The sequence below is a fragment of the Arachis duranensis genome, chromosome 4 (genome assembly GCF_000817695.3).
Source record: "Arachis duranensis cultivar V14167 chromosome 4, aradu.V14167.gnm2.J7QH, whole genome shotgun sequence".
Taxonomy (NCBI): domain Eukaryota; kingdom Viridiplantae; phylum Streptophyta; class Magnoliopsida; order Fabales; family Fabaceae; genus Arachis; species Arachis duranensis.
The window spans coordinates 99,395,516-99,419,872 of NC_029775.3; the positions used below are offsets into that span (position 1 = coordinate 99,395,516).

The 24,357-nt window shown below is 36.1% G+C and overlaps 1 protein-coding gene and 1 long non-coding RNA gene across 3 annotated transcripts; both read left to right on the forward strand.

Annotated features, from left to right (window-relative positions):
- The first annotated feature begins 12,993 nt into the window (after nucleotides 1-12,993).
- On the forward strand, nucleotides 12,994-15,769 carry LOC127746736 (uncharacterized). Of its 2 annotated transcripts, none has more exons than XR_008008378.1 (3): nucleotides 12,994-13,533; nucleotides 14,440-15,197; nucleotides 15,613-15,769. It is a non-coding gene; the product is annotated as an uncharacterized LOC127746736 (long non-coding RNA). The 2 variants fall into 2 exon arrangements; XR_008008379.1 differs by having other exon boundaries at nucleotides 12,994-13,451.
- Nucleotides 15,770-15,895: 126 nt separating this feature from the next.
- On the forward strand, nucleotides 15,896-19,294 carry LOC107485200 (delta(14)-sterol reductase-like). Its single transcript, XM_052260869.1, is given in 13 exon segments — nucleotides 15,896-16,007; nucleotides 16,496-16,566; nucleotides 16,663-16,719; nucleotides 17,160-17,251; nucleotides 17,465-17,512; nucleotides 17,715-17,835; nucleotides 17,949-17,995; nucleotides 18,178-18,259; nucleotides 18,368-18,444; nucleotides 18,547-18,616; nucleotides 18,618-18,667; nucleotides 18,799-18,873; nucleotides 18,989-19,294. Coding segments are annotated over 9 exon segments (693 nt in total). The 5' UTR covers nucleotides 15,896-16,007; nucleotides 16,496-16,566; nucleotides 16,663-16,719; nucleotides 17,160-17,251; nucleotides 17,465-17,495; the 3' UTR covers nucleotides 19,143-19,294.
- The last annotated feature ends 5,063 nt before the right edge of the window (nucleotides 19,295-24,357 follow it).

Below are 24,357 nucleotides of genomic sequence, written 5' to 3' on the forward strand. Positions count from 1 at the left end.
CTCCAGAAAATCCACTTCGAGTGGCAAGCTGCTGTAAGTTTTCGAAAGGGAGGTCAGAATCCAACAGCATCTGCAGTCCTTTTTAGTCTCTGAATCAGATTTTTGCTCAGGTCCCTCAATTTCAGCCAGAAAATACCTGAAATCACAGAAAAATACACAAACTCATAGTAAAGTCCAGAAAAGTGAATTTTAACTAAAAACTAATAAAAATATACTAAAAACTAACTAGATTATACTAAAAACATACTAAAAACAATGCCAAAAAGCGTATAAATTATCCGCTCATCAGTTACCTCCAAAGAAACAGGATCCTGGTAAATTCCTAATTCCTTGTAACATAGGCACCATGACCTTTGAGAAGGCTCTGTGTGACCTGGGATCAGGCATAAACTTAATACCACTCTCTGTAATGGAGAAACTGGGAATTTTTGAGGTACAAGCTGCCAAATTCTCATTAGAGATGGCAGACAAATCCATAAAAAAGGCTTATGGACAGGTAGAGGATGTGCTAGTAAAGGTCAAAGGCATTTACATCCCTGCTGATTTCATAATCCTAGACACTGGGAAGGATGAGGATGAATCCATCATCCTTGGAAGACCCTTCCTAGCCATAGCAAAAGCTGTGATTGATGTGGACAGAGGAGAGTTGATCCTTCAACTGAATGAGGACTACCTTGTGTTTAGAACTCAAGGATCTCCCTCTGTAACCATGGAGAGAAAGCAAGAAAAGCTTCTCTCACTGCAGAGTCAACCAAAGCCCCCACAGTCAAACTCTAAGTTTGGTGTTGGGAGGCCACAACCAAACTTTAAGTTTGGTGTTGATCCCCCACATTCAAACTCTAAGTTTGGTGTTGGGAGGTTCCAACAATGCTCTGAACATCTGTGAAGCTGGTAGGCAAAATTGTGATTTCTGATAATGGCATTCATGTTCGTTCTCTCCCTGGTATTGGCGCCAAAAACTTGGTGCATGATACCATGGTCCAAACATAACTTCACAACTTCGCACAACTAACCAGCAAGTGTACTGGGTCGTCCAAGTAATAAACCTTACGTGAGTAAGGGTCGATCCCACGGAGATTGTTGGTATGAAGCAAGCTATGGTCATCTTGTAAATCTAAGTTAGGTGGATAATAGATGGTTATGGAGTTTTCGAATAATAATAATAAATAACTAGAAAATAAAGATAGAAATACTTATGTAAATCATTGGTGAGAATTTCAGATAAGTGCATGGAGATGCTTTGTCCTTGTTGGATCTCTGCTTTCCTACTGCCTTCATCCAATCATTCTTACTTCTTTTCATGGCAAGCTGTATGTAGGGCATCACTGTTGTCAATGGCTACATCCCATCCTCTAAGTGAAAATGGTCCTAATGTTCTGTCACAGCACGGCTAATCATCTGTCGGTTCTCGATCATGTTGGAATAGAATCCATTGATTCTTTTGCGTTTGTCATCACGCCCAACAATCGCGAGTTTGAAACTCGTCACAGTCATTCAATCACTAAATCCTACTCGGAATACCAAAGACAAGGTTTAGACTTTCCAGATTCTCATGAATGCGGCCATTAATTCTAGCTTATACCACGATGATTCTGATTAAGGAATCCAAGAGATATGCGGTCGGTCTAAGGTAGAACGGAGGTGGTTGTCAATGACGCGTTCATAGGTGAGAATGATGATGAGTGTCACGGATCATCACATTCGTCATGGTAAAGTGCAACGAATATCTTAGAACAGGAATAAACTGAATTGAATATAAAATAGTAGTAATTGTATTAAAACTTGAGGTACGGTAGAGCTCCACACCCTTAATCTATGGTGTGTAAAAACTCCACTGTTGAAAATACATAAGTGATGAAGGTCCAGGCATGGCCGAATGGCCAGCCCCCAAACTTGATCACAGGATCAAAAATACAATCCAGGATGTGGTCAAAGACTGATTGGTCAAAGACGTCTAATACAATAATAAAATGTCCTATTTATACTAGACTAGCTACTAGGGTTTACAGAAGTAAGTAATTGATGCAGAAATCCACTTCCGGGGCCCACTTGGTGCGTGCTTGGGCTGAGCTTGAGCTTTACACGTGCAGAGGCTTCTTTTGGTGTTGAACGCCAAGTTGTAATGTGTTTTTGGCGTTCAACTCTGGTTCATGACGTGTTTCTGGCGTTTGACTCCAGAATGCAGCATGGAACTGGCGTTGAGCGCCGATTTACATCATCTAATCTCGAATAAAGTATGGACTATTATATATTGCTGGAAAGATCTGAATGTCTAATTTTCAACGCCATTGAGAGCGCGCCATTTGGAATTTTGTAGCTCCAGAAAATCTATTTCGAGTGCAGGGAGGTCAGAATCCAACAGCATCAGCAGTCCTTTGTCAGCCTTCTATCAGGAGTTTTGCTCAGGTCCCTCAATTTCGGCCAAAAAATTTCCTGAAATCATAGAAAAACACACAAACTCATAGTAAACTCCAGAAATGTGAATTTAGCATAAAAACTAATGAAAACATCCCTAAAAGTAGCTAGATCCTACTAAAAACTACCTAAAAATAATGCCAAAAAGCGTATAAATTATCCGGTCATCAGAAGCTCCATGAGAGCTCACTGTCAAGCTATTGACATTAAAGAAGCGCTTATTGGGAGGCAACCCAATTTTATTTATCTATGTTATTTCAATTTTTAGGTTGATGATCATGTGGAGTCACAAAAATAACTGCAAAAAAATCAAAGAAAAATAAAAAACAGCATTAAAAATAGCACACCCTGGAGGAGCAACTTACTGGCGTTTAAACACCAATAAAGGTAGCAGAATGGGCATTTAACGCCCAGTCTGGCACCATTCTGGGCGTTAAACGCCAGAAATAAGCACCAGACTGACATTAAACGCTAGAAACAGGCTACAATCTGGCGTTAAACGCCAGAAATAGGTTGCAGCCTGGCGTTTTACGCCAGGAAAGGAATAAAAGCTGGCGTTTAACGCCATAAACAACCAGCAGTCTGGCGTTAAATGCCAGAATTGCACACTAAGGGCGTTTACACGCCTAAAAGGAGCAGGGATGAAATCCTTGACCCCTCAGGATCGGTGGACCCCACAGGATCCCCACCTACCCCACCTTTCTCTATCTCCATCCATCTCCTCCATTTTCTTCTTCTTCCCCTACTTTCTTTCTTCTTTTGCTCGAGGACGAGAAAACCTTTTTAGTTTGGTGTGGTAAAAGCATTACTTTTTGTTTTTCCATAACCATTTATGGCACCTAAGGCCGGAAAAGCCTCTAGAAAGAGGAAAGGGAAGACAAAAGCTTCCACCTCCGAGTCACGGGAGATGGAGAGATTCATCTCAAGGGTCCATAGCTCAGTGGTAGAGCATTTGACTACACAACAAAAGAGCCCACTCATGGACCTCAACAAGAGCATGAGGAATTCCCTCATCAAGAAATCCCTGAGATACCTCAAGGGATACATTTTTCTCCACACAACTATTGGGAGCAACTAAGGATAGGAGCACCAAAAGCACTAGGGATGGAGCAACAAAGGCAAGGAAGAGACATAGAGAAGCTCAAGAGCAACATTGGATCTTCAAGAGGAAGACGCCATCCTCACTAAGGTGGACTCATTCCTTAATCTCCTTGTCTATTTATTTTTCTGTTTTCGATTTTTTTGCTTATTGTGTCATTTATGTTTGTGTCTTCATTACATGATCATTAGTGTCTAGTGTCTATGTCTTAAAGCTATGAATAATTCCATGAACCCTTCACCTCTCTTAAATGAAAAATGTGCTTAAATACAAAAGAGCAAGAAGTACTTGGATTTCAAATTTTATCTTGAAATTAGTTTAATTATTTTGATGTGGTGGCAATACTTTTGTTTTTTGAATGAATGCTTGAACAGTGCATATTTTTTTATCTTGTTGTTTATGAATGTTAAAACTGTTGGCTCTTGAAAGAATGACGAACAAAGAGAAATGTTATTGATAATCTGAAAAATCATGAAATTGATTCTTGAAGCAAGAAAAAGCAGTGAAGAAGAAATAAAAAATAGTGAAAAAAAAGTAGCGAAAAAAAAGAGAAAAAGAAAGAAAAAGAAAAAGCAAGCAGAAAAAGCCAATATCCCTTAAAACCAAAAGGCAAGGGTAAAAAAAGATCCAAGGCTTTGAGCATTAATAGATAGGAGGGCCCAAGGAAATAAAATCCAGGCCTAAGCGGCTAAATCAAGTTGTCCCTAACCATGTGCTTGTGGCATGAAAGTCCAAGTGAAAAGCTTGAGACTGAGTGGTTAAAGTCGTGATCCAAAGCAAAAAGAGTGTGCTTAAGAGCTCTGGACACCTCTAACTGGGGACTTTAGCAAAGCTGAGTCACAATCTGAAAAGGTTCACCCAGTTATGTGTCTGTGGCATTTATATATCCGGTGGTAATACTGGAGAACAAAGTGCTTAGGGCTACGGCCAAGACTCATAAAGTAGTTGTGTTCAAGAATCAACATACTTAACTAGGAGAATCAATAACACTATCTAAAATTCTGAGTTCCTATAGATGCCAATCATTCTGAATTTCAAAGGATAAAGTGAGATGCCAAAACTGTTCAGAAGCAAAAGGCTACAAGCCCCGCTCATCTAATTAGAACTAAGTTTCATTGATACTGTGGGACTTTTTAGTATATTTCTATTAGTTTTTAAGCAAAATTTACATTTCTGGACTTTACTATGAGTTTGTGTGTTTTTCTGTGATTTCAGGTATTTTCTGGCTGAAATTGAGGGACCTGAGCAAAAATCTGATTTAGAGGCTGACAAAGGACTGCTGATGCTGTTGGATTCTGACCTCCGTGCACTCGAAACAGAATTTTTGGAGCTAAAAAAGTCCAAATGGCACGCTCTTAATTGCGTTGGAAAGTAGACATCTAGGGCTTTCCAGAAATATATAATAGTCCATACTTTCCCTGAGTTTAGATGACGCAAACTGGCGTTTAACGCCAGCTTTCTGCCCTATTCTGGCGTTAAACGTTAGAAACAAGTTGCAAAGCAGAGTTAAATGCCAGAAACAAGTTACAAACTGGCGTTTAACTCCAAGGAAGACCTCTACACGTGAAAGTTTCAATGCTCAGCCCAAGCACACACCAAGTGGGGAGTGAGGGCATGATGGTGCAGAACCGATGGCACACCTTTCGATACGGCACCGAGTGCTTATAAAGATACCATAAACAACAACACTTGGCGGTACTAATTGGTCCCTTATGTATTCATCTCATTATACCCATTTTTGCCTTCCAGGCATTCATCATCTGGAAAATGATAATGGAGCGTTCAACAGACACCATCTACCTTCCCTATGATGTTTAGGTGCTAATTGTCGTGAAAGCCGCAGCAAACTCCATCTAGGACTTATGTAGTCTCAGAATATTGTGTACTGCTCCGTGCAATGCAGGGGAGGAGGATATTGTGTATCAACATGCCTCGATTCCATATATACAGCAAATTTGGTTGGCTTAGGATCGTCGGGACCGGGAGGCAGAAAGATTCTTTGAACGATGCATGAAGAAGGAACACCCAGACCTTCTATTTTGGGTCGATATGTGAGAGCTCTTCATTTGACAACACCATGATGTGGGGATGGAAATGCTGCACACTACCACAATCCATGACCATCATGTGGCTACCTAGTACCCACTGTCAATTATGCTGATGCTTCGTAACGACGACGACAAGGCAAAAAACTTGGGAATCGAAACATTTTGTGCGCTTTAGGCATCTGGTGCACTAAAATCTGCAAAGTGAAATTCAGACAAGTTATCACATGTTCGTGGCTAACTGAACAATGTGCCTATACTAAATGGAGAGAATCAAGTTTGTGTTTCGAATACATGCACAAGCCTTGGCAATATGGGTGCTATCTACATGCCATGTAAGAGGGTGGCGCAAAGATGACGGTGCTGGAGGTGCTAGTCACGTTCCATGCATCCATTGTCGTGCCAACTTTGAGTTGATACTATTTGTCAATCTCCTTTAAGGTTAGGTCCACCTTTCATTTCAGTTAAGCAAGATAACTCATATATTTTCAATATATATATTCTAAAATTTTATATATCATCAGACAAGTTTTATGCCAATTGACTATTTTTCTCTTTTTAGTTTTTATTAAATGATTGTTATGTTGTTTAATAGTCAAATGAAATAAATTATTAAGTTTCAGTATATTTAATATCAACCGAAGTGGCTATTCAAATCCATTAAATAATAATAAATTCCCAAAAAGGTTGACCAACGACTGAATTTAAAAGGTTGACGAAAGTCATGCATGCAATGTTTGCTATTTTTCTTCGTCCAAACATTATGTAAGCCATGCATACAATATTTGCTACTTTTTCCATTTGAACACTACTAGGTAAACATAAATTATGGTACAGTATTTTCATTTGCATAAAATATTATATATTTCTAAACATACATAAAACACATATTTTGAGTAGAACATAATTTTCGTTTGAAAAACATTTTGTGCATCGTGTAATAGAAATGTTAATATATCAATAGTAAGCATACAGATGATAGTTGTTAATATTAACATATTTTTTTTATATCATAATTCATGTGTTTTTTGATTTCTTATTAAATCTTTTTTTATAAAATAAATTTTTGTTCCAACTGGTTAAATTATCCTTTTTTGTCACTGCCCATTACCTTACCAAGTTACCAGTTCTATCTACTATTACTGTAACATTCTAAATTATTACACAATTCCCACAATATAAAGCATAAAAAGACCTGTTAACATTAAATCAATACTCTATGGTCTATTCAACCAGCAATCATAATCACATCGGTAATAAAAAAATTAATATCAAATCCCACCCTACAGGCACGCATCCCACATGAAGGCATAATTAGGCTTAGGATAGGAATTTATTGCTTGCACTATGCTATTATCAAAATTTGATATACTTTGAATAAAGAAATTTTAAATTATGGCATAAATATTTATAACTCTATTAATTAGTATAAATTAAATAGTGTAGAATTTCAAATTATAAGTTACTAAGTCAGTATATGTAAATTATATTAATTAGTTCAATAGTAAGTTTATGGGTGGTTACTAATTAAAACTAAATTATAAAAGATTTATTTCAATTGACCATAAAAAATCTAACATTAACTTTTTTTTATGAACTATTCAAAACGCAAACTGAACCATTGTAAGTTTTTTTCGCAATATTTTCTGTACGATTAAACTAAAAAAAACAAAAACAAGTTTATCGTCAAAAGTTCACTAAATTAACTAAAATAGTTGGTGCTTTTCCAATGACTAATGCATGATTCATATTAATCAGCTACTAATTTATCTCAGTAACAGCCATATTTAAAAAAAATATTTTCTAAGTTAATGGAAATTACATATTCACCTGCATTTAACATTTTGTCAACAAAAAATTAATGATATATTTTTATGTCGATACTAAAAAGTAAAAGTAAGAAAAAAGTATCAATATGCGATTTTTGAAAGAAAAAAAAAAGGTCAACAATATTTTTGTTGTCTAAACATTTTTTTATAAATCATTTTTAACTTATATGTTACAGGTATAAACAAGCATGTATTTTAATTATCTCAATTTACTGGATTAAAATCAGATTTTTCCACACACAAAAGTAGAAACACAATCAAAACATAGTCCACATGTTAAGGAAGGATAATCGTTCATAACAAAACATGTTACATTGCTAGCTACTGTGTTAGCAGATAACATAAGCATAACCCCCCAACAACACACTGGCAGATTATAGAAATTGGTAAACAGCAATGTCCATTAAAATGTAAACATTTTCAAGAAGACCCTTACCTTGTAATCAGCCAGGCAGTGCACACACAAGACACTGGACACATCTTGGACATCACCCATGGTGTTGCGGGTAGGGCAACTGGCGAACTGATAAGTCACAGACTATCTAGGATCTGAAGGTCTCTCATACACTCACTGTTCCTCGAAAATTTCTGTGAAGACCTCCTTGCACCTTTCGACCTCACTAGAAGTACGTATAACTTCAAAAAATTCAACACCTCATCTCCTGTGCTCTTCATCTTCGTGATTACATAATAGCAGCATGGCACACAAGTAACTGGCTTCAACGATGCCCTCCGTTGCAACCCTAGTCAGCAGATCCATTCCAAGGACACGATGGACAATCCAAAAATACTCCGTCATCTCATGCCAGAGTATGGCATCCAGATTTTCTGCTTCCACGCAGCGATCAACGAACCTCCTTTCAGGCCGGCAAAAGTAAAATAAAAAGGACACTAACGGTATATACCACATCGTCATATGCTTGTATACAACATCCGACCTCGCTGCATCCAAAAACACCTTGTAAGTTACCTGCATGGTGAAAAGATCCTGAATCAAATTCGATGCAATCTTCGTAGCAATCCTTGATGAGCGGATAATTTATACGCTTTTTGGCATTGTTTTTAGGTAATTTTTAGCAGGATCTAGTTACTTTTAGGGATGTTTTCATTAGTTTTATGATAAATTCACATTTCTGGACTTTACTATGAGTTTGTGTATTTTTCTGTGATTTCAGGTAATTTCTGACTGAAATTGAGGGACCTGAGCAAAACTCTTATAAAAGGCTGACAAAGGACTGCTGATGCTGTTGGATTCTGACCTCTCTACACTTGAAATGGATTTCCTGGAGCTACAAAACTCCAAATGGCGCGCTCTCAATGGCGTTGGAAAGTAGACATCCAGAGCTTTCCAGCAATATATAATAGTTCATACTTTATTTGAGATTAGACAACACAAACGCCAGTTCCATGTTGCATTCTGGAGTCAAACGCCAGAAACACGTCACGAACCAGAGTTGAACGCCAATCCTCACCCATATGTCACGAGGAAGAAGATTAAGCGGACATTCGTACTCAACGGATACGTTCTTTTTCTTTCTGTTCTTCTTGGATATTCTAGCCATTTGCAAGAACTTTGAGGGGATTATTGGAGTATATCAAGAGAAGAAACGATCACCCACGATGCGTTCTATTTGTTCCTATTATATCCTTTTTAATTTCAATATACTGGCATTAATTAGAATTCAGTACCTCATATGTTTCATTATCGATTCTTCTGGATAAGATAAGATAATTAATAGATATTATTAATTAAAAAATTATTAAAAAAACTTTCCTTTGCAAAAAGGCAGTATCGTTTTTATTTTGTAATTTTTCTTGAAATTCGAAACTAGAAAACGTCAATGATATTTTGGTTGTTTACAAATTTTTTAACAGAAAAGCTCTACATTCATTTTCTTCTTCGATCTAAACTTCTGAATAAAAATAATGAATGATTTAACTTCAAATAAATTGAATGGGGTTATTACGTTGAGACAGCTAGGAAATGATTGCTGCCTGCTATCACAATAATCTTAAACACTGAACAAAGTAAAAGGAGGCCACCGAACAGAACAACATTCATTTGGTGAATCAAAATCACAAAGGCCACTGAACCGAACAATGTTCATGTGGTGAATAAATGGTGATCAACTTTCAATCAACAAGAATAGTATTTTTCCTCATTTTCCTCCTCCTCCTTCTTCTTTCAAATTCGCGCACGTAGGTTCTTCTCCTTTTTCTTTCGTTATAATCATCACCAACAACACTAACATTTTGCTCGATTAAGGGGAGTTGCCCATTTTGATTCACTTGATTGTTAATGTATTCAGTTGATTCCTTGTGCATATAGAAATATTTTTCTTACTGATTGAATGTTTATCACGTTTTATTCAGCACATGATTGGTGTTCAGTTCAGTGGTGTTGGTCATTTCGGTTCACCTGATTGTTATATGTTCAGTTGACTTCTTTTGCATGGAAAAATACTATTCTTGATGATTGAATGTTTATGACGTTTTATTCAGTACATGAATGTTGCTCGGTTCAGTGGAGTTGCTCATTTTGATTTACTTGATTGTTAGTGTGTTCAATTGAGTCCTTGTGCATGTAAAAATATTTTTCTTGATGATTAAATGTTTATGACATTTTATTCAGCACATGAATGATGTTTGGTTCAGTAGAGTTGGCCATTTTGGTTCATTTTTGTTCTGTATAATTTAAAACTCTTCCTCCTCACCTTCTACTGCTTCTTCACCAAGGAGAAAAAGAGGAAAAGACAAAAAAATACAGCAGCAATAACAACAAAAGAATGAAGATAAGGAGAAAACACATGAAGAAGAAGGAACGCGAAAAAGAAGGAGGAGAATAAGGAGGAGGAGGAAGGCGAATCTCTGTTACTATTTTCGTTTGTTTCTGGTTGTTCCTTGCCAAATCTTCTCGCGATTCTTCTCCAGTAGTGGTTTTCGCAGAGAACGTGACTGAAGTTTGAGTGATTTTGAGAGAGATTCGAAGATAATGAGCGGTTTCGTATTGAGGAAGAAGTAACATTTTTTCATAATGAGCGCGAAGCAACGAAGGGTTTTGGAGCGCGTATTTTCACTCGTCATTAATGCACATAACTCTATTTGAACTTGGGCTAACTTGGTTATTACATGGTTACATGGATGTGTAGCGCGCCCGATTTTTTAATTAAGAAAATTGAAAATAATGGAGAAGGAATCATCAAAGGATAAGATTAAATACTGATAGAAATTTTGTAGATCTATAGGTTTCTAATTTGATTTAGAATAAAATTATAAATGGTAAAAATAAATAAATTTATTGAATTATTTTTATTAATAATTATTCGGCTTAATTGTTTGTTCTGTTTATTCTTCGGAGAAAGAAAAATAAAAAATCACTTAAAAAATATGCTAAAAATTGAAAAAAAAAAGTTCTAATTTACTAATATTTAGAGAACTAAGATTTAGTTTGGTAATTAACTAGTTGAGTAGTTTTAACAGAAATCTCAAAATAAAATTTAATAAAATTTTGTCGAGATAAAAATATAATTGCATTAAAATAAATACATTGATTTATATAATATTATTACTTTTTTTTTTAATTTAGTGGGGTCAAGTGCCCCTCCTCCTAAACCTGAATTCCTGTCTGGTTGTAATATTTTATTTATAACTATTTACATAAGTTATATCATCATCTAACAAATCTTCCATACCAGATCAAACTTAAATTTTTTCATGCACAAAAACAGAAACATAATAAAAATATAATCCGTATGTGGATAATCATTTGTAAGTTCTTAACAAAATAAGAGACAATACTAGCTATTGTACTATCAGATACGAGAAGCATAAACAACAAGCTTGAACAACAGAAATCGCTAAATACAATTTTTATTGAAATCTAAACATTTTCAAGAACTCCTGCACCTTGTAATCGGCCAGGCAGTGCACACACGAGATATGGGACACATCTTCGACAACACCCATGGTGTCGCGGGTAGGGCAACTGGCGGACCGGCAAACCACGGACTGTCCAAGATTTGACGATTTCACCTCCATGCACCCACTGCTGCTCGAATATCTCCTTGAAGACCTCTCCGCACCTTTTGACTGCTCCAGAAGCACGTATAATTTCAAAAAATTCAACTCCCCTTCGTCTATGCTTTTTTTCTTCGTTATTACACAGTAGCAGCATCGCACACACATAAATGGTTTCAGCGTCGCCCTTCGTTGCAGCCCTAGTCAGAGTCTCCATTCCACTGATGTAGTGGCCAATTAAAAAGAAATCAATAATCCCTACCTGAAGTAGAATAGCCCGACTTCATCGTCATTTAGTTTAACATAAAACAAAATACTTAACTCTAATTAATTTTAACTTACAAACTTATAAATTTTTGCTATATTAATCCAGATAGATTTTAGATCTACCAACAATAACCACCAAGAAATCAAATTTTCAAAAGTGACTCTTCTAACACAAAACCTACAAAAAGTATTCACTAGCCAATCAAAAGAAACAAGTTTCAGGATAATTTCTACCATTGAATTAAAAAATAAAACAGATCCAATGGCTCTCCACTAAAATGCGCACCAGTTAGCCAAAGACGTCTGGCTCACCAAATCCATCCTTGATTTAGTTAACCAAAAATAGTTTCTTCTGCTCACCATCTTGGTTTTATTAAAAATCCAATTTGTAATAAACTACCAAAAAAAATTGCTTAAGTTGACCGTTAATTGATGAATCGGCTAAACCAATAGTAAATCTCCCAGGTTGGCATTTTTTTGGATAAAGTATATTTTTTGTCCTTAAAGTTTGACAAAAGTTTTAAAAATACCCCTAAATTTTATTTTGTTTCAATTTTGTCATAGAAGTTTTCAATTTACATCAAATATACTGTGACGGCTAATTTTTTAAAATATTTAATACCAATTCAACAACAATTTCATAAAAACAACCTTCAACACAAGCAAATCAAGCATAATGTTCATACATTATTGTAAGACTGGTCTTAAATATTTAGAAATTTAGCTGTCGAGGGTATATTTGATGCAAATTGAAAGCTTTTGGGACAAAATTAAAACAAAATAAAACTTAGAGGTATTTTTAAAACTTTGGCTAAATTTCAGGAACAAAAAGTATATTTTATCCCCCTTTTTTAGGAATGCTAGGAGTCCAGCAAATTTTGTGATTTGTAGCTATCAATTAGCCATCAATAATATTTTTAATGGTGTGAGATTACATCTAGTGGTGTAGAATTACTCAATTTTCTTTTAATAATTAAGTGCTGACTAAAATTTAATAAAAATGTTGGTCTCCTAAATTTTTTTTTTTTAAAGAAAATCCCCCTTAAACGACATGACTTTGGATTAGAAAAAACAAATGTACCTTTTTTTGTCATGAACAAATTGAGTTGAAGAGTTCAGAGCAATGTTCTAAAAATCGTACTAGACCGATCTAACTGTGAACCGACAGTAATTATGGTTTAGTTTGTAAAAAATCGTTTCTCCAAAAACCGAAGAAGAATTGCCGAATTGGACGGTTTCTGGCCGGTTGAATCGGACAGAGAACCGACCGGTTTAAAAGAGACGGAGTCGTTTTTGTCAAATTTGGCTTACTTTCATCCTGGTTCTGAAGCTCCTTTTCTTTCTCCCTCCCTCTCTTTCATACACAGAAACTCAGCCAAAAAACCCTAGCTTAAACTGTAAGCCTACACTGTAAGCCTACACCGACGCAAGGAGTGGCATAGTGCCGCCGTCCGTCCATCTATCTAGCTTCCCTCGTGCTCCAAGTCTTCAACCCCTGTTCGCTGTTACCGATCGCAGCTGCTTCCTCGAGCTCGGCGTCCGTCGTCTTTGTCTGTTCAGCCGCGCTTCCGCCGCCGTTTGTTTGCCGTTCACGTTCGCGTCTTCGTTCGCGTTCTTCGCTGTTCAAGTTTGCTCGGCGTTCATCGTTCGCGTTCACTCGCCGTTCACCATTCGGGTTCGCATTCGCGTTCATCTGGAAGCCACGTTGCTCTGCTTCAAACTCTGCGACCAACCCGCGCGCTCCACCTAGCCGTCGAACTGCTCTCTTTTGTCGCCGCCGTGAGTTGCCACCAGACAATACACTCACACAACACGAATACTCTGCTTCAAACTCTGCAACTTCTTATTTCTATTACAATAAGTAATTATTTGATTTAGTAGTGGTTTGGATTTTTTTCATAGACTGAATTAAAGTTGAAGTTTTACAATAAGTAATTATTTCATTTTAAGTTTACCGCACTCAACATGTTTGATGAAATGCTTTAACTATATTTCGGGTTGGTTTAATCATTTCTAGCTTTTAGAAACTTAGTAAGTTGATTGCATGTGAAATTAGAATAATTGGATCTTAGTAGTTAGGAAATTTTAGCTGCACAAATAGCATCTTTGTAGAAAACATATTAGCATGATGATTCCACTTGCATTAGTGTTCTTCTTGTAAGTTTTTGGGCTGTTGTTGTTTTAATTTGCTAAATTGTTAGGTTTCTGCGATTTAATTTGTTGGATTTTCTATTTAGGTCTTGTTCTTGTTTATTTGCTAATTTGTTGTTGTGTATTTATTGTTGTCTTTGAGATTATTGCTGGATATTGGTGATCATTGATTTATTATATGCTTCATGTTTTCATTGTTTTCTTCTTCCGAAGGAAAAAAAAATTCTGTTTTCATTGTTTGGTTGATTGTTTGTTTTGTTTCAGAAATTAATTTTTTGTGATCAATCCTCAAACTCTAAATGCTGTTCTGCTGGTTTTGCTGTGTTTGTTTTGTTTCAGAAATCAATTTTTTGTTATCAATGCTCAAACTCTGAATGTTGTTCTTCTGTTTTTGTTTTGTTTCATAAATCAATATTTTGTGATCAATGCTCAAACTCTGAATGTTGTTCTGCTGTTTTTGTTTTGTTTCAGAAATCAATGTTTTGTGGTCAATGCTCATACTCTGAATGTTGTTCTGTTTTGTTTTAAGGTTGTGTTTGGAAGAGGTGATTGATTTCTGAGTGTTGTTTTGTTTTTGTTTTAAAGCTGTCTATTGTGTTCAATTTTCATTCTGTAGGAAATTCTTTGAGGTATATAAGAATTAAGAAGGAAGACTATTTCAACGGTATTACTCTGTTGATTCTGGTTTGCTACAAGCTTGAACATAGAATTGAAGAGAGAAACCCTTTATTATTTCATCATTGGCCTATTTTTGGCATTGCATATCATTGTAGTTTGTTGTTCATAGTAGTTGTTTATGATCCCCTTTTGAAGTAAAAAAAAAGTAGTAGAAGAGTGTTTAGAACCAGTTGCTTTATTCATTAAATTTTTATAGAATCAGGTGTTTATTATAAAACTGTTTTTCTGGTTGAATGACGGTTGAACCGATTAAACCAATGAATTAGTGAATCGGTAACTAAAATGGTTTGATGACCGGTCCGGTTTTTAGAACCTTGGTTCAGATTCATTCACTTAGGTTACGCCCAAAATTAAAAATCCCAAAACCCACCCACCTAAGGAGCTGTAGCCGCCGGCCATACCCTTAGAGGCAGCAGGAGGAGGCAGGCCTGATTGGCTCCGTTGGCCAGTTCAGAAGGTCGCCGTCGCCGGCGTTGGTGCAGCCTTTGTCCTTGGCCACGTCGCCCTTGTCGCCCGCTTTGCCGCCGTTTCCCGTGCTATTGTCATTGCCCGCTGCTGTTGCCGATTTATTCTTGGCATCATCGCTCTTCTCACCCGCGTTGCCTGTCGTCGCCGGATTTGTTGACGCTGACGTCTCTTGCTGTCGCTGCTCACTCCCCCACTTCCCTGTTCTTAACTCAGCGTCGTCTTCTTCAGGTTTATTTTTTCTTTTTGTTTTTATTTGTTTGATTTAATTTATTTCATGAGATCAAAATTATTTTATTTGTTAATCTCTTGTTTATTGTTGACTGTTGTTGATTGTTGTTGGTTGATATTAATATGATTTGTTGATTTTGAGGGTTGGTTAGTTAGTTGTGATGGCTGATTTTGGGCCACTTCACGACTATTATGACTTGTGATGAGTGTTACTTTTAAAGATAAAAGATTGTTATTTTTGGTCATTGAACATTGTGAAATTAAACGTGAGATTGTGAAATTTTAAATTTTATTGTTATATGAATGGTTGAATTTAAATATTTAAATTTTATTATATATTTAATTAAATTGGTTTAGTTACAGTTTGATCACAGGTTAGATTATTAAATTATTGAATCAGTCATTCGTTTTTCAGAATCTTGAGTACAATAAAGTAGCAACAACAGCACTGCAGCAATAATCGAAGTCACAATCTTCTCTGACACTAAAATCACAATCATACTACTCATTCCATTCAGATACAAGGCTCACACGTGCTCATGGATCTTGAGTTCTCTTCTTCAAGCTCTTATACCATCATGGAACTCAGTTAGTACTATTCATTCATTCACTCACTATACCCTTTATATGAATTAGTTGATTCTACGGATGTAATATGTAAAGTTTTAATATTTTCACTACTTTGGAATGTGGATAAGGCTTATTTGCTTCTGGGCTTCTTTGCTTATTTGGCAATTGCGGGATCCATTGAGCTGGGAAAACTTGTTCCTGGGGTTGTTCTTGCTGATGGAACTCGCCTTCATTATCGCTGTAATGGTTCGTTTTTAACATTCTAGTACATTACAAAAATGTGGTTCATTTTAGTGTGATTTTGATGTAATATAGGTTCTCTAGTTTATGGTAATCCTTAAATCAGTGTTATAATGGCAACATATATTTGCTGTTCACTTCATGACCAGTCTTCAATGCTATACATGACAAATGTTTGTTCAATGACCTATTAATAGAGAAAATCTTAGAAAAGGAAAAATCATTGGTGATAGGTGAAATTGTTATAATGGTTAGATTTTAATAATTTGAATGTATACATGATTTATAACAAAGATTATGATGATTTCTTATTTATGCTACTTATTGTGCCTAGTGAGATAAGGTTTATTAGTTGTGGTATATTTTATACTTTTAAGGATATTTTGCATGTTGATTCATATAAGATTCACAAGAATTGAGTCTATATTTACACCACTATTCCTTTTATATTTTTTTGGAGGTGTAACTCCATGTTCACATTTTCTCAGGTTTAGTCTTGCTTCTTCTGTTGGTTGCACTTCTTGGGATTAGTGCCAAGACGGATTTTGTATCTCCTACCGTACGTGTTCATATGGATATTCTGAATTTTGCATAACACTATGAATCATATGCTAGAGTTAGAGTGACACAGAATAACTTGTGGCAACTTTTGCAGGCTATATCTGAGAGAGGATTTGAGCTGCTGTCCACAACATTTATCTTCAGTTTTCTTGTATGTAATTGTAAGCATAGAATCTTATTTAGAACTTAGTAATGGCATTCAATGGTTCTTTTCATAGTCATATCTGTCTGACTGTCTCTGATTCTGGTGTTGTTATATAAAGGTCTTTAGTAGTTAAATGTTGTTGCCTAGCTCGTCTAGTTGACACTGAAGAATTTAGGTAGTAACACTTGTATTAATGGAGTAGTGTTCAATTTCATCATATGAATATGCTAGAACTGAAATATGAACAAATGACACATTATTGAACTTAATAACAATGATGGAAGTCAAATCCTATCGTATCATTAGATAAGGCTGGCTAAACGTACCAATGCACAGTTGTTGAAATATATCAAAAGCTAAATTTAATACCTTATTTGTTTTTATTGTTACTTTGCATTGCTTGATAATAACCTTTTTTGTTGTCATTTTTACTAATTTCATATCAGGTGACCCTGGCACTTTATTTTGCGGGCTGCAAGTCACAAAGTAAAAGTTCATCACTAAAACCTCATACCACTGGAAACCTGATACATGATTGGTATGTTCTAGATGTTAAAATTACTTTAATCGTAATAGCTTCTGTTTGAAATTTGTGTTTGCATCTCTGTTGTGTTTTTCTGTCTAGTACAACGAAGCCGGACTTTTAACTAGTGTGAAGTGTGAACATGGTTGATTTTATTTCCTTGACCGTTGCAGAAATTGAATTTTATTGGTTAATCTTGTTTTTTCATTTTCTGTTTTACTTTAATAGGTGGTTTGGAATACAACTGAATCCTCAGTTTATGGGTATTGACCTCAAGTATGTTATCCACCTGATGTCGTTCCTTGCTTGTTCTCATTTTATATGATTGCTTAAGTGTATATAATTGGCAGTTATGATGGAAAAAAAGTGTTCTTAGCTTGCAACCCTGCCAATGGAATTGTCAAAATTGCGGGTTTTTTATGATTATTCTGAATACTATAAATATTCCTGCACATATAATGGAATTGTCAAATTGTAGATTTTTGTTTGTTAGAGCTGGAATGATGGGGTGGCTGCTTATCAATTTATCCGTTCTTGCAAAGAGCATTCAAGATGGTACTTTGAGCAAATCAATGATTCTCTTCCAGATATTCTGTGCAGTAATTTCAAAATCTTGCATACTCTAGTTTCTTGAATTTCCTTTTTTTCTCTTTTCTTTTAATAAGCACTAGTTTGGGTGTTTGATGAGTGACTTTCTTTACATTTATGCCAGTTATACATCTTGGACTACTTTGTGCATGAAGAGTACATGACATCAACGTAAGTGAATTGTGTTTGCTCCACTTGAAAAATTGTTCATCCCAATCTCTCTAAAAAAATAGAACATGTTTTCCTTGTAATATTTTCACTAAGTTATGAACTCATGATTGTGATATCTATATTGTCATTCATGTTAGATATAATTGTGGTTTATGATCTTATTTTAAAATTTTTGTTTTTAGCTGGGACATAATTGCAGAGAGGTTGGGCTTCATGTTGGTCTTTGGAGATTTAGTTTGGATTCCTTTTACTTTTAGCATTCAGGTAATTGCTATAACTTAGCTTCCAACTTGCCATTTATTTGTGCCATTATGTATAGTACTTTTTCGTTTAAACACATAACATGTATTGACATGCTACAATTGCTGTCAGGGCTGGTGGCTCTTAGCAAACGAGGTGGAGTTAACAACGACAACCATTATAGCTAATTGCCTTGTCTTCCTGATTGGGTAATGTGTTCGTAATATCCAACCGTGAATTCTATAATGCACCACATACACTCTTGAAGTTACATAAGTTCATAACATAAAATTGTAGATCAAACTTTGCAGATACATGGTATTTCGAGGAGCAAACAAGCAAAAACATGTATTCAAAAAGAATCCAAAGGCCCCTATTTGGGGGTAAGCCTCCAATAGTCATTGGTGGAAAGTTACTTGCTTCTGGTTATTGGTAAGATTTCTTTTCATTTGATTCCGTGGTTATTATTTGTCTATCTAGAGTCTTGTTAGAACAATGAATATACATTCAATTCACTTTCTCATGGAAGCTATTAACACAAATTGTCGTTGTTGTTGTTGAAGGGGTATTGCTAGACATTGTAATTACCTAGGTGACTTACTTCTTGCTCTCTCCTTTAGCTTACCTTGTGGGATAAGGTGATCTCATTAACTCATTCCTTTAATTATTTCGCCGATATAAAGTTATAGATATTGATTTTTCTACAAAGAAAATAATGTCAAACCTTGTAGTATATTTTGCTCATTTTTGCAGTTCACCAGTTCCATACTTCTATCCAATATATCTTCTTATTCTGTTGATATGGAGGGAGAGAAGGGATGAATCTCGTTGTGCGAAGAAGTATAAAGAGATATGGACTGAGTATCGAAAACTTGTTCCTTGGAGAATATTGCCATATGTGTATTAGAAAGAAAAGAAGAAAAAGAAGTCTCCATTGTATTGGCTTTTCCATTTTTATAGAACTGAAACTATTGATAGAAGTTGCATACTGTTTATGAAGGAGTTTATTAATAAGAACCTTGTTTGATTTTATGAAACTGAGATGAATATTTTAGCAAAGTGGTCTCTTTTCTTTATATTATTATTATTATTATTATTATTATTATTATTATTATTATTATTATTATTATTATTATTATTCGGTATTGCAAAATTCTAAAATGAAAAATTAATGAAAATAAAAATAGATGCTGTTAACAAGATTGGTGAACATTGTAGATATTTTGGTCTCTTAACCAGTGCTCTTGATTTTTTTTTTTGTTTTTTATACTGTTTCTTAAAGAAAAGTATATGCAACTAAGAGGTGATCAGCCAAAAAATAAACAATTTAACTCATTTATAATTATATTTAATTAACTTTATTTGTTTTCAATTTATAATATTTGATATTAATTGTTTCTCACTTCAAACTAAAATTCTGAATGATACGTTGGAAAATTAGGGGCGGGGATTACGGAACTCTGCTTCCAACAATTCCAATTCTTAATATATAAAAAAATTTATAAAATATATAAAAAACATCAATTTAGTATGAAAAAGAAACATTCTGATACTTAATAGAAGAAATGCCTAGCATAAGCACCATCCACGTAGAGGTTTTGGATTCACCCAGAGGCATTTGGCTGGTTTTGGCTGATACCCTCTTGGTTCCCTAGCATTGTTGTTCTTTTAATTTAGTAGGTCAAAAACTAATTTATTATCGTTAGTCAATACTGTATATATAAGATGGAATTTAAACATTCAATACTTATCTAAACAGATAAATAAACTAACACTCACTACAAAAAATTCATTCAGCCACATTTTTTTAAGCTACATTTGATAGGCTATACTTTTCTCCGTGTTTCTTTTTTATAGAAAAATAGAAAATACAATTGTGGCATCACTTATAAAGCGTAGCTTTATCTTAAAAGCTATGGGTTCATTTTTTATACCAAAAAGAGCGCTTTTGAATGATAGCCTATTTATCATATTTCAGGTGTACTTTAAAAGTGTTGCCTAATGTATCTTAGGTCAAATATCCAATAACACTTAGTAAATTTCTTTCACCTTTCAACAAACGATACAAGCGTACAAACACTTAGCTAAAAATCAAATGAAAACATAACACTGATCACTACCCTTAGCTTTTCCCTCTTCTTCGCGCCACTCTTCACCTCCCAAATCAGAGAAAGGATTCGCCATCTTCGATCACCACTCACCAGTCACCACTCACCACTCACCATCTTCACCACTCGCTCATCTTCATCACTCATCACTCACCACGCCGTCAGTCGTCTTCATCGTTGCTTCTCTTCGCTGCGCGCTCACATCAGGAAGACTCTGCGCTCAACTGAAGGCCTCTCTTCATTCTCTCACCATCGTCAAGAAGGTATGTATTCACCTTCATTTGGTTTTTAAAATCTGAGAGAGCCCTGTTCCGATTTTAGGGTTTCAATTTGGGAGTTTAGTACAATAATCTGTGAACTCGTGAATTGATGAACATGCATGCTATTGTTGTGGTGCAGGAGAACTCGTGAATTTTGGGGTTTCATTCCGTTATTTGTTGCGGCGCAGGAGATCTCTAGAATTTGGGATTGTTGCAGCGCAGGAGAACTCTGAATTTGGGGTTTCATTCCATTAACGCAGGTGAGTGATGTATATAGTTTGTAACTCAACTTTCATTTTAATTCCTTGTTGATACCATGTGACATAGTTAACGAATTTCATTTCAATACGCCGTTACTCCATATTGAGATGGGAATTAGGTAGTGAAAGCTATTAAAACATTGTGGTGGATTTGAATTCTTTTTCCGTGGTACCAACAATAACCACTTTGGAGATGAGTGCAAAATGGTGGCTTTTGGTCCTCTTATTTCTGCTTTAGTCAATGGATGGAAAAGGGGTTTTTGGTAATAATAACAAGGGTGTAGAATTTGGGGGTTCAGATGAGTGCAAAAGAGGAGTTAAAATCAAGGGTTTTTAGTTTAATTATAGCAGAAGTGCAGTGGTGAAATGATGAAAGTTTTGGATGTAATTGCAATAATTCCCTCCAACTCCGCCTATGTTACACTTGCGGTACATAGCCGGTCCCAAGCCCGGATAAAGGATGAGGGTTGTGTTAGGTCTTCGACAACCAACATAAAAATATAGTCGAACCCTCATGACATGAATCAAAGACATTGTTGCACTAAAGTTAGGTCGTTGCCTGGAAGTAACGCATCGTATGGCTCGAGTACGATGTCAAATGAGCAAGAGCCGCTGCATCGGTGCCCAGATGTAGTGTTAAATGAGTAAGGGTTCTCGCGTTTTTGTGAACGGACAAGGGTAAATAAGCTAGTTCACAAAGTAAAAGGTAAATGTCGGAGTGACAAAAGGTTGAAATTTGGGACATGAAACATATACACTCTAACAGGAAAGTCCATGGAGGTGGTGGACACCATGACAAGGAGGAAGATTAACATTATGTGCCTACAAGAAACAAAATGGGTTGGTGCGAAGGCTAGGGAGTTGGATACTTCTGGTTTCAAACTTTGGTATATAGAAAAGGTGAAAAATAGGAATGGGGTTGGAATAATTGTGGATAAGCAGTGGAAGAAGAATGTAGTGGATGTCAAGAGGGTGGGAGATCGGATCATCTCTATCAAACTTGTGGTGGAGGGAGGTGCTTTCCATGTGATTAGCGCCTATGCACCGCAAGTGGGTTCGGACGAACAACACAAGCTAAGGTTTTGGGAGGATCTAGAGAGTTTGGTTCAAGACATACCCTTGGGAGATAAGATTTTCTTAGGAGAAAATTTAAAAGGCCATGTTGGGAGAGAAGTAATTGGATATGGGAGTATTCATGGAGGCCATAGTTTCGGGGTGATCAATGCCGAGGGTAAAACTATTTTGGATTTTTTCTCAACCTTTGATCTTCTCATCGCAAATACATGTTTTAAAAAGAGAGACGAACATCTTATAACCTATAAGAGTGGCATGACAAGCTCTCAAATCGACTTCTTCTTGTTGAGGAGAGTTGACCGAAAATTTTGCATTAATTGTAAAATTATCTCGGGAGAGAGTTTGACAACACAAGATAGGGTGCTCGTCATGGATTTTTACGTTGAGCAAAAGGTGAGGAGAAGACATCATACGAAGAACCCAAGGACGAGGTGGTGGCGGATGAAAGGTGAGGAACAAAGAAGCTTCCTAAGACAGGTAGGAGAAGAGGCAAAGTGTGGGATGGGAATGGAAGCGCGAAAGAGATGTGGAGGGAGATGGCAGAAGTTATTAGAAAAACAGCAAAAGAAAGCTTTGGTGAATCTAAAGGAATAGGACCAAGAGACAAGGAGTCCTGGTGGTGGAATGCGAGTGTACAAGAAAAGATAAAGATAAAAAGGGAGTGCTTTAAAGAGTGGTTTTTATGCCGCAATACAGATAATTGGGAAAAATATAAGGCGGCTAAGAAAGAGACAAAAGTGGCTGTAAATGAAGCAAGAACAAGAGCATATGAGGGTCTCTACTAGTCTGTGGGTACGAAAAAAGAAGAAAAAAGTATATATAGAATCGCAAAGAGCCGTGAAAGAAGAACGAGAGATTTGGATCAGATTAAGTGCATAAAGGATAAGGATGGAGAGGTGTTGGCTCAAAAGGAGAAGATTAATGAAAGGTGGAAGAGATACTTCTATGAGTTATTTAATGAGGGACAGAAGACTCTTCCAAGCCTTGGTCGGTTATGCACAAGGGAAGAAAACCAAAACTTTGACTACTATCGAAGGATTTGTGACTTCGAGGTAAAAGAGGCTCTAAAGCAGATGAAAAATGGCAGGACAGTAGGACCGGATAATATCCCGATTGAGGTTTGGAAGGGTCTTGGAGAAAAAGGAATCAACTGGTTAACCAAGCTTTTTAATGAGATTTTAAGGTGAAAGAGGATGCCTGATGAGTGGAGAAAAAGCACATTGGTACCTATCTACAAGAATAAAGGGGATGTACAAAGTTGCGAAAACTATAGAGGAATCAAACTTATGAGTCATACCATGAAGTTATGGGAAAGGGTGATAGAGTGGAGGTTGAGAAAAGAGACACAAGTAACAGAGAACCAATTTGGATTTATGCCAGGTAGATCTACCACTGAAGCGATATACCGATTAAGAAAGATGATGGAGAGATATCGTAGTAATAAAAGGGATCTACATATGGTATTTATTGATTTGGAAAAAGCGTATGATAGGGTACCAAGGGAGATCTTATGGAAGGTTTTAGAAAAGAGGAGAGTAAGGATCGCATATATTCGTGCAATTAAAGACATGTACGATGGGGCCACAACTAGTGTGAAGACTCAAGGTGTTGTGACAGAGGAATTTCTTATTGGTATAGGATTACACCAGGGATCATCCTTAAGTCCATATCTTTTCACATTAGTCTTGGAAGTACTCACAGAGCACATCCAAGAGCCTGTGCCATGGTGCATGCTTTTTGCCGATGATATCGTCCTTATGGGAGAGTCAAGGGAAGACCTAAATAAGAAGTTGAAGTTATGGAGAGAAGCTCTAGAAGTGTATGGTCTGCATATAAGCCGTAGCAAGACGGAATATATGGAATGTAAGTTCAATCTGAGAAGGAAAAACCCTAATATAGAGGTGAAGATTGGAGAAAACATCCTACAAAAATTTAAAACTTTTAAGTATCTTGGGTGAATCATACAAGATAATGGAGAGATTGAACATGATGTAAATCATAGGATCCAAGCAGGTTGGTCAAAATGGCGGAGTGCATCTAGTTTTATATGCGACAAAAAAGTGCCTTTAAAACTTAAAGATAAATTCTATCGCACCGCTATAAGACCGGCTATGCTTTATGATATGGAGTGTCGGACGGCTAAAGGGAGCACGAACATAAGCTGAGTGTGGCAGAGATGAAGATGTTGAGATGGATGAGTGGTCATACGCGATTGGATAAAATAAGGAACGAAGATATAAAGGAGAGAGTTGGAGTAGCACCCATTATAGCAAAAGATGGTTGAATTGCGTCTCAAGTGGTTTGGACATTTGAGAAGAAGACCGATAGAACATCCAGTCAGAAGGGTGGATGAGGAAGACCATCTATGAGGTGGTCCAACAAGATCTACATGTAAACGATTTCTCTGTAGACATGATATA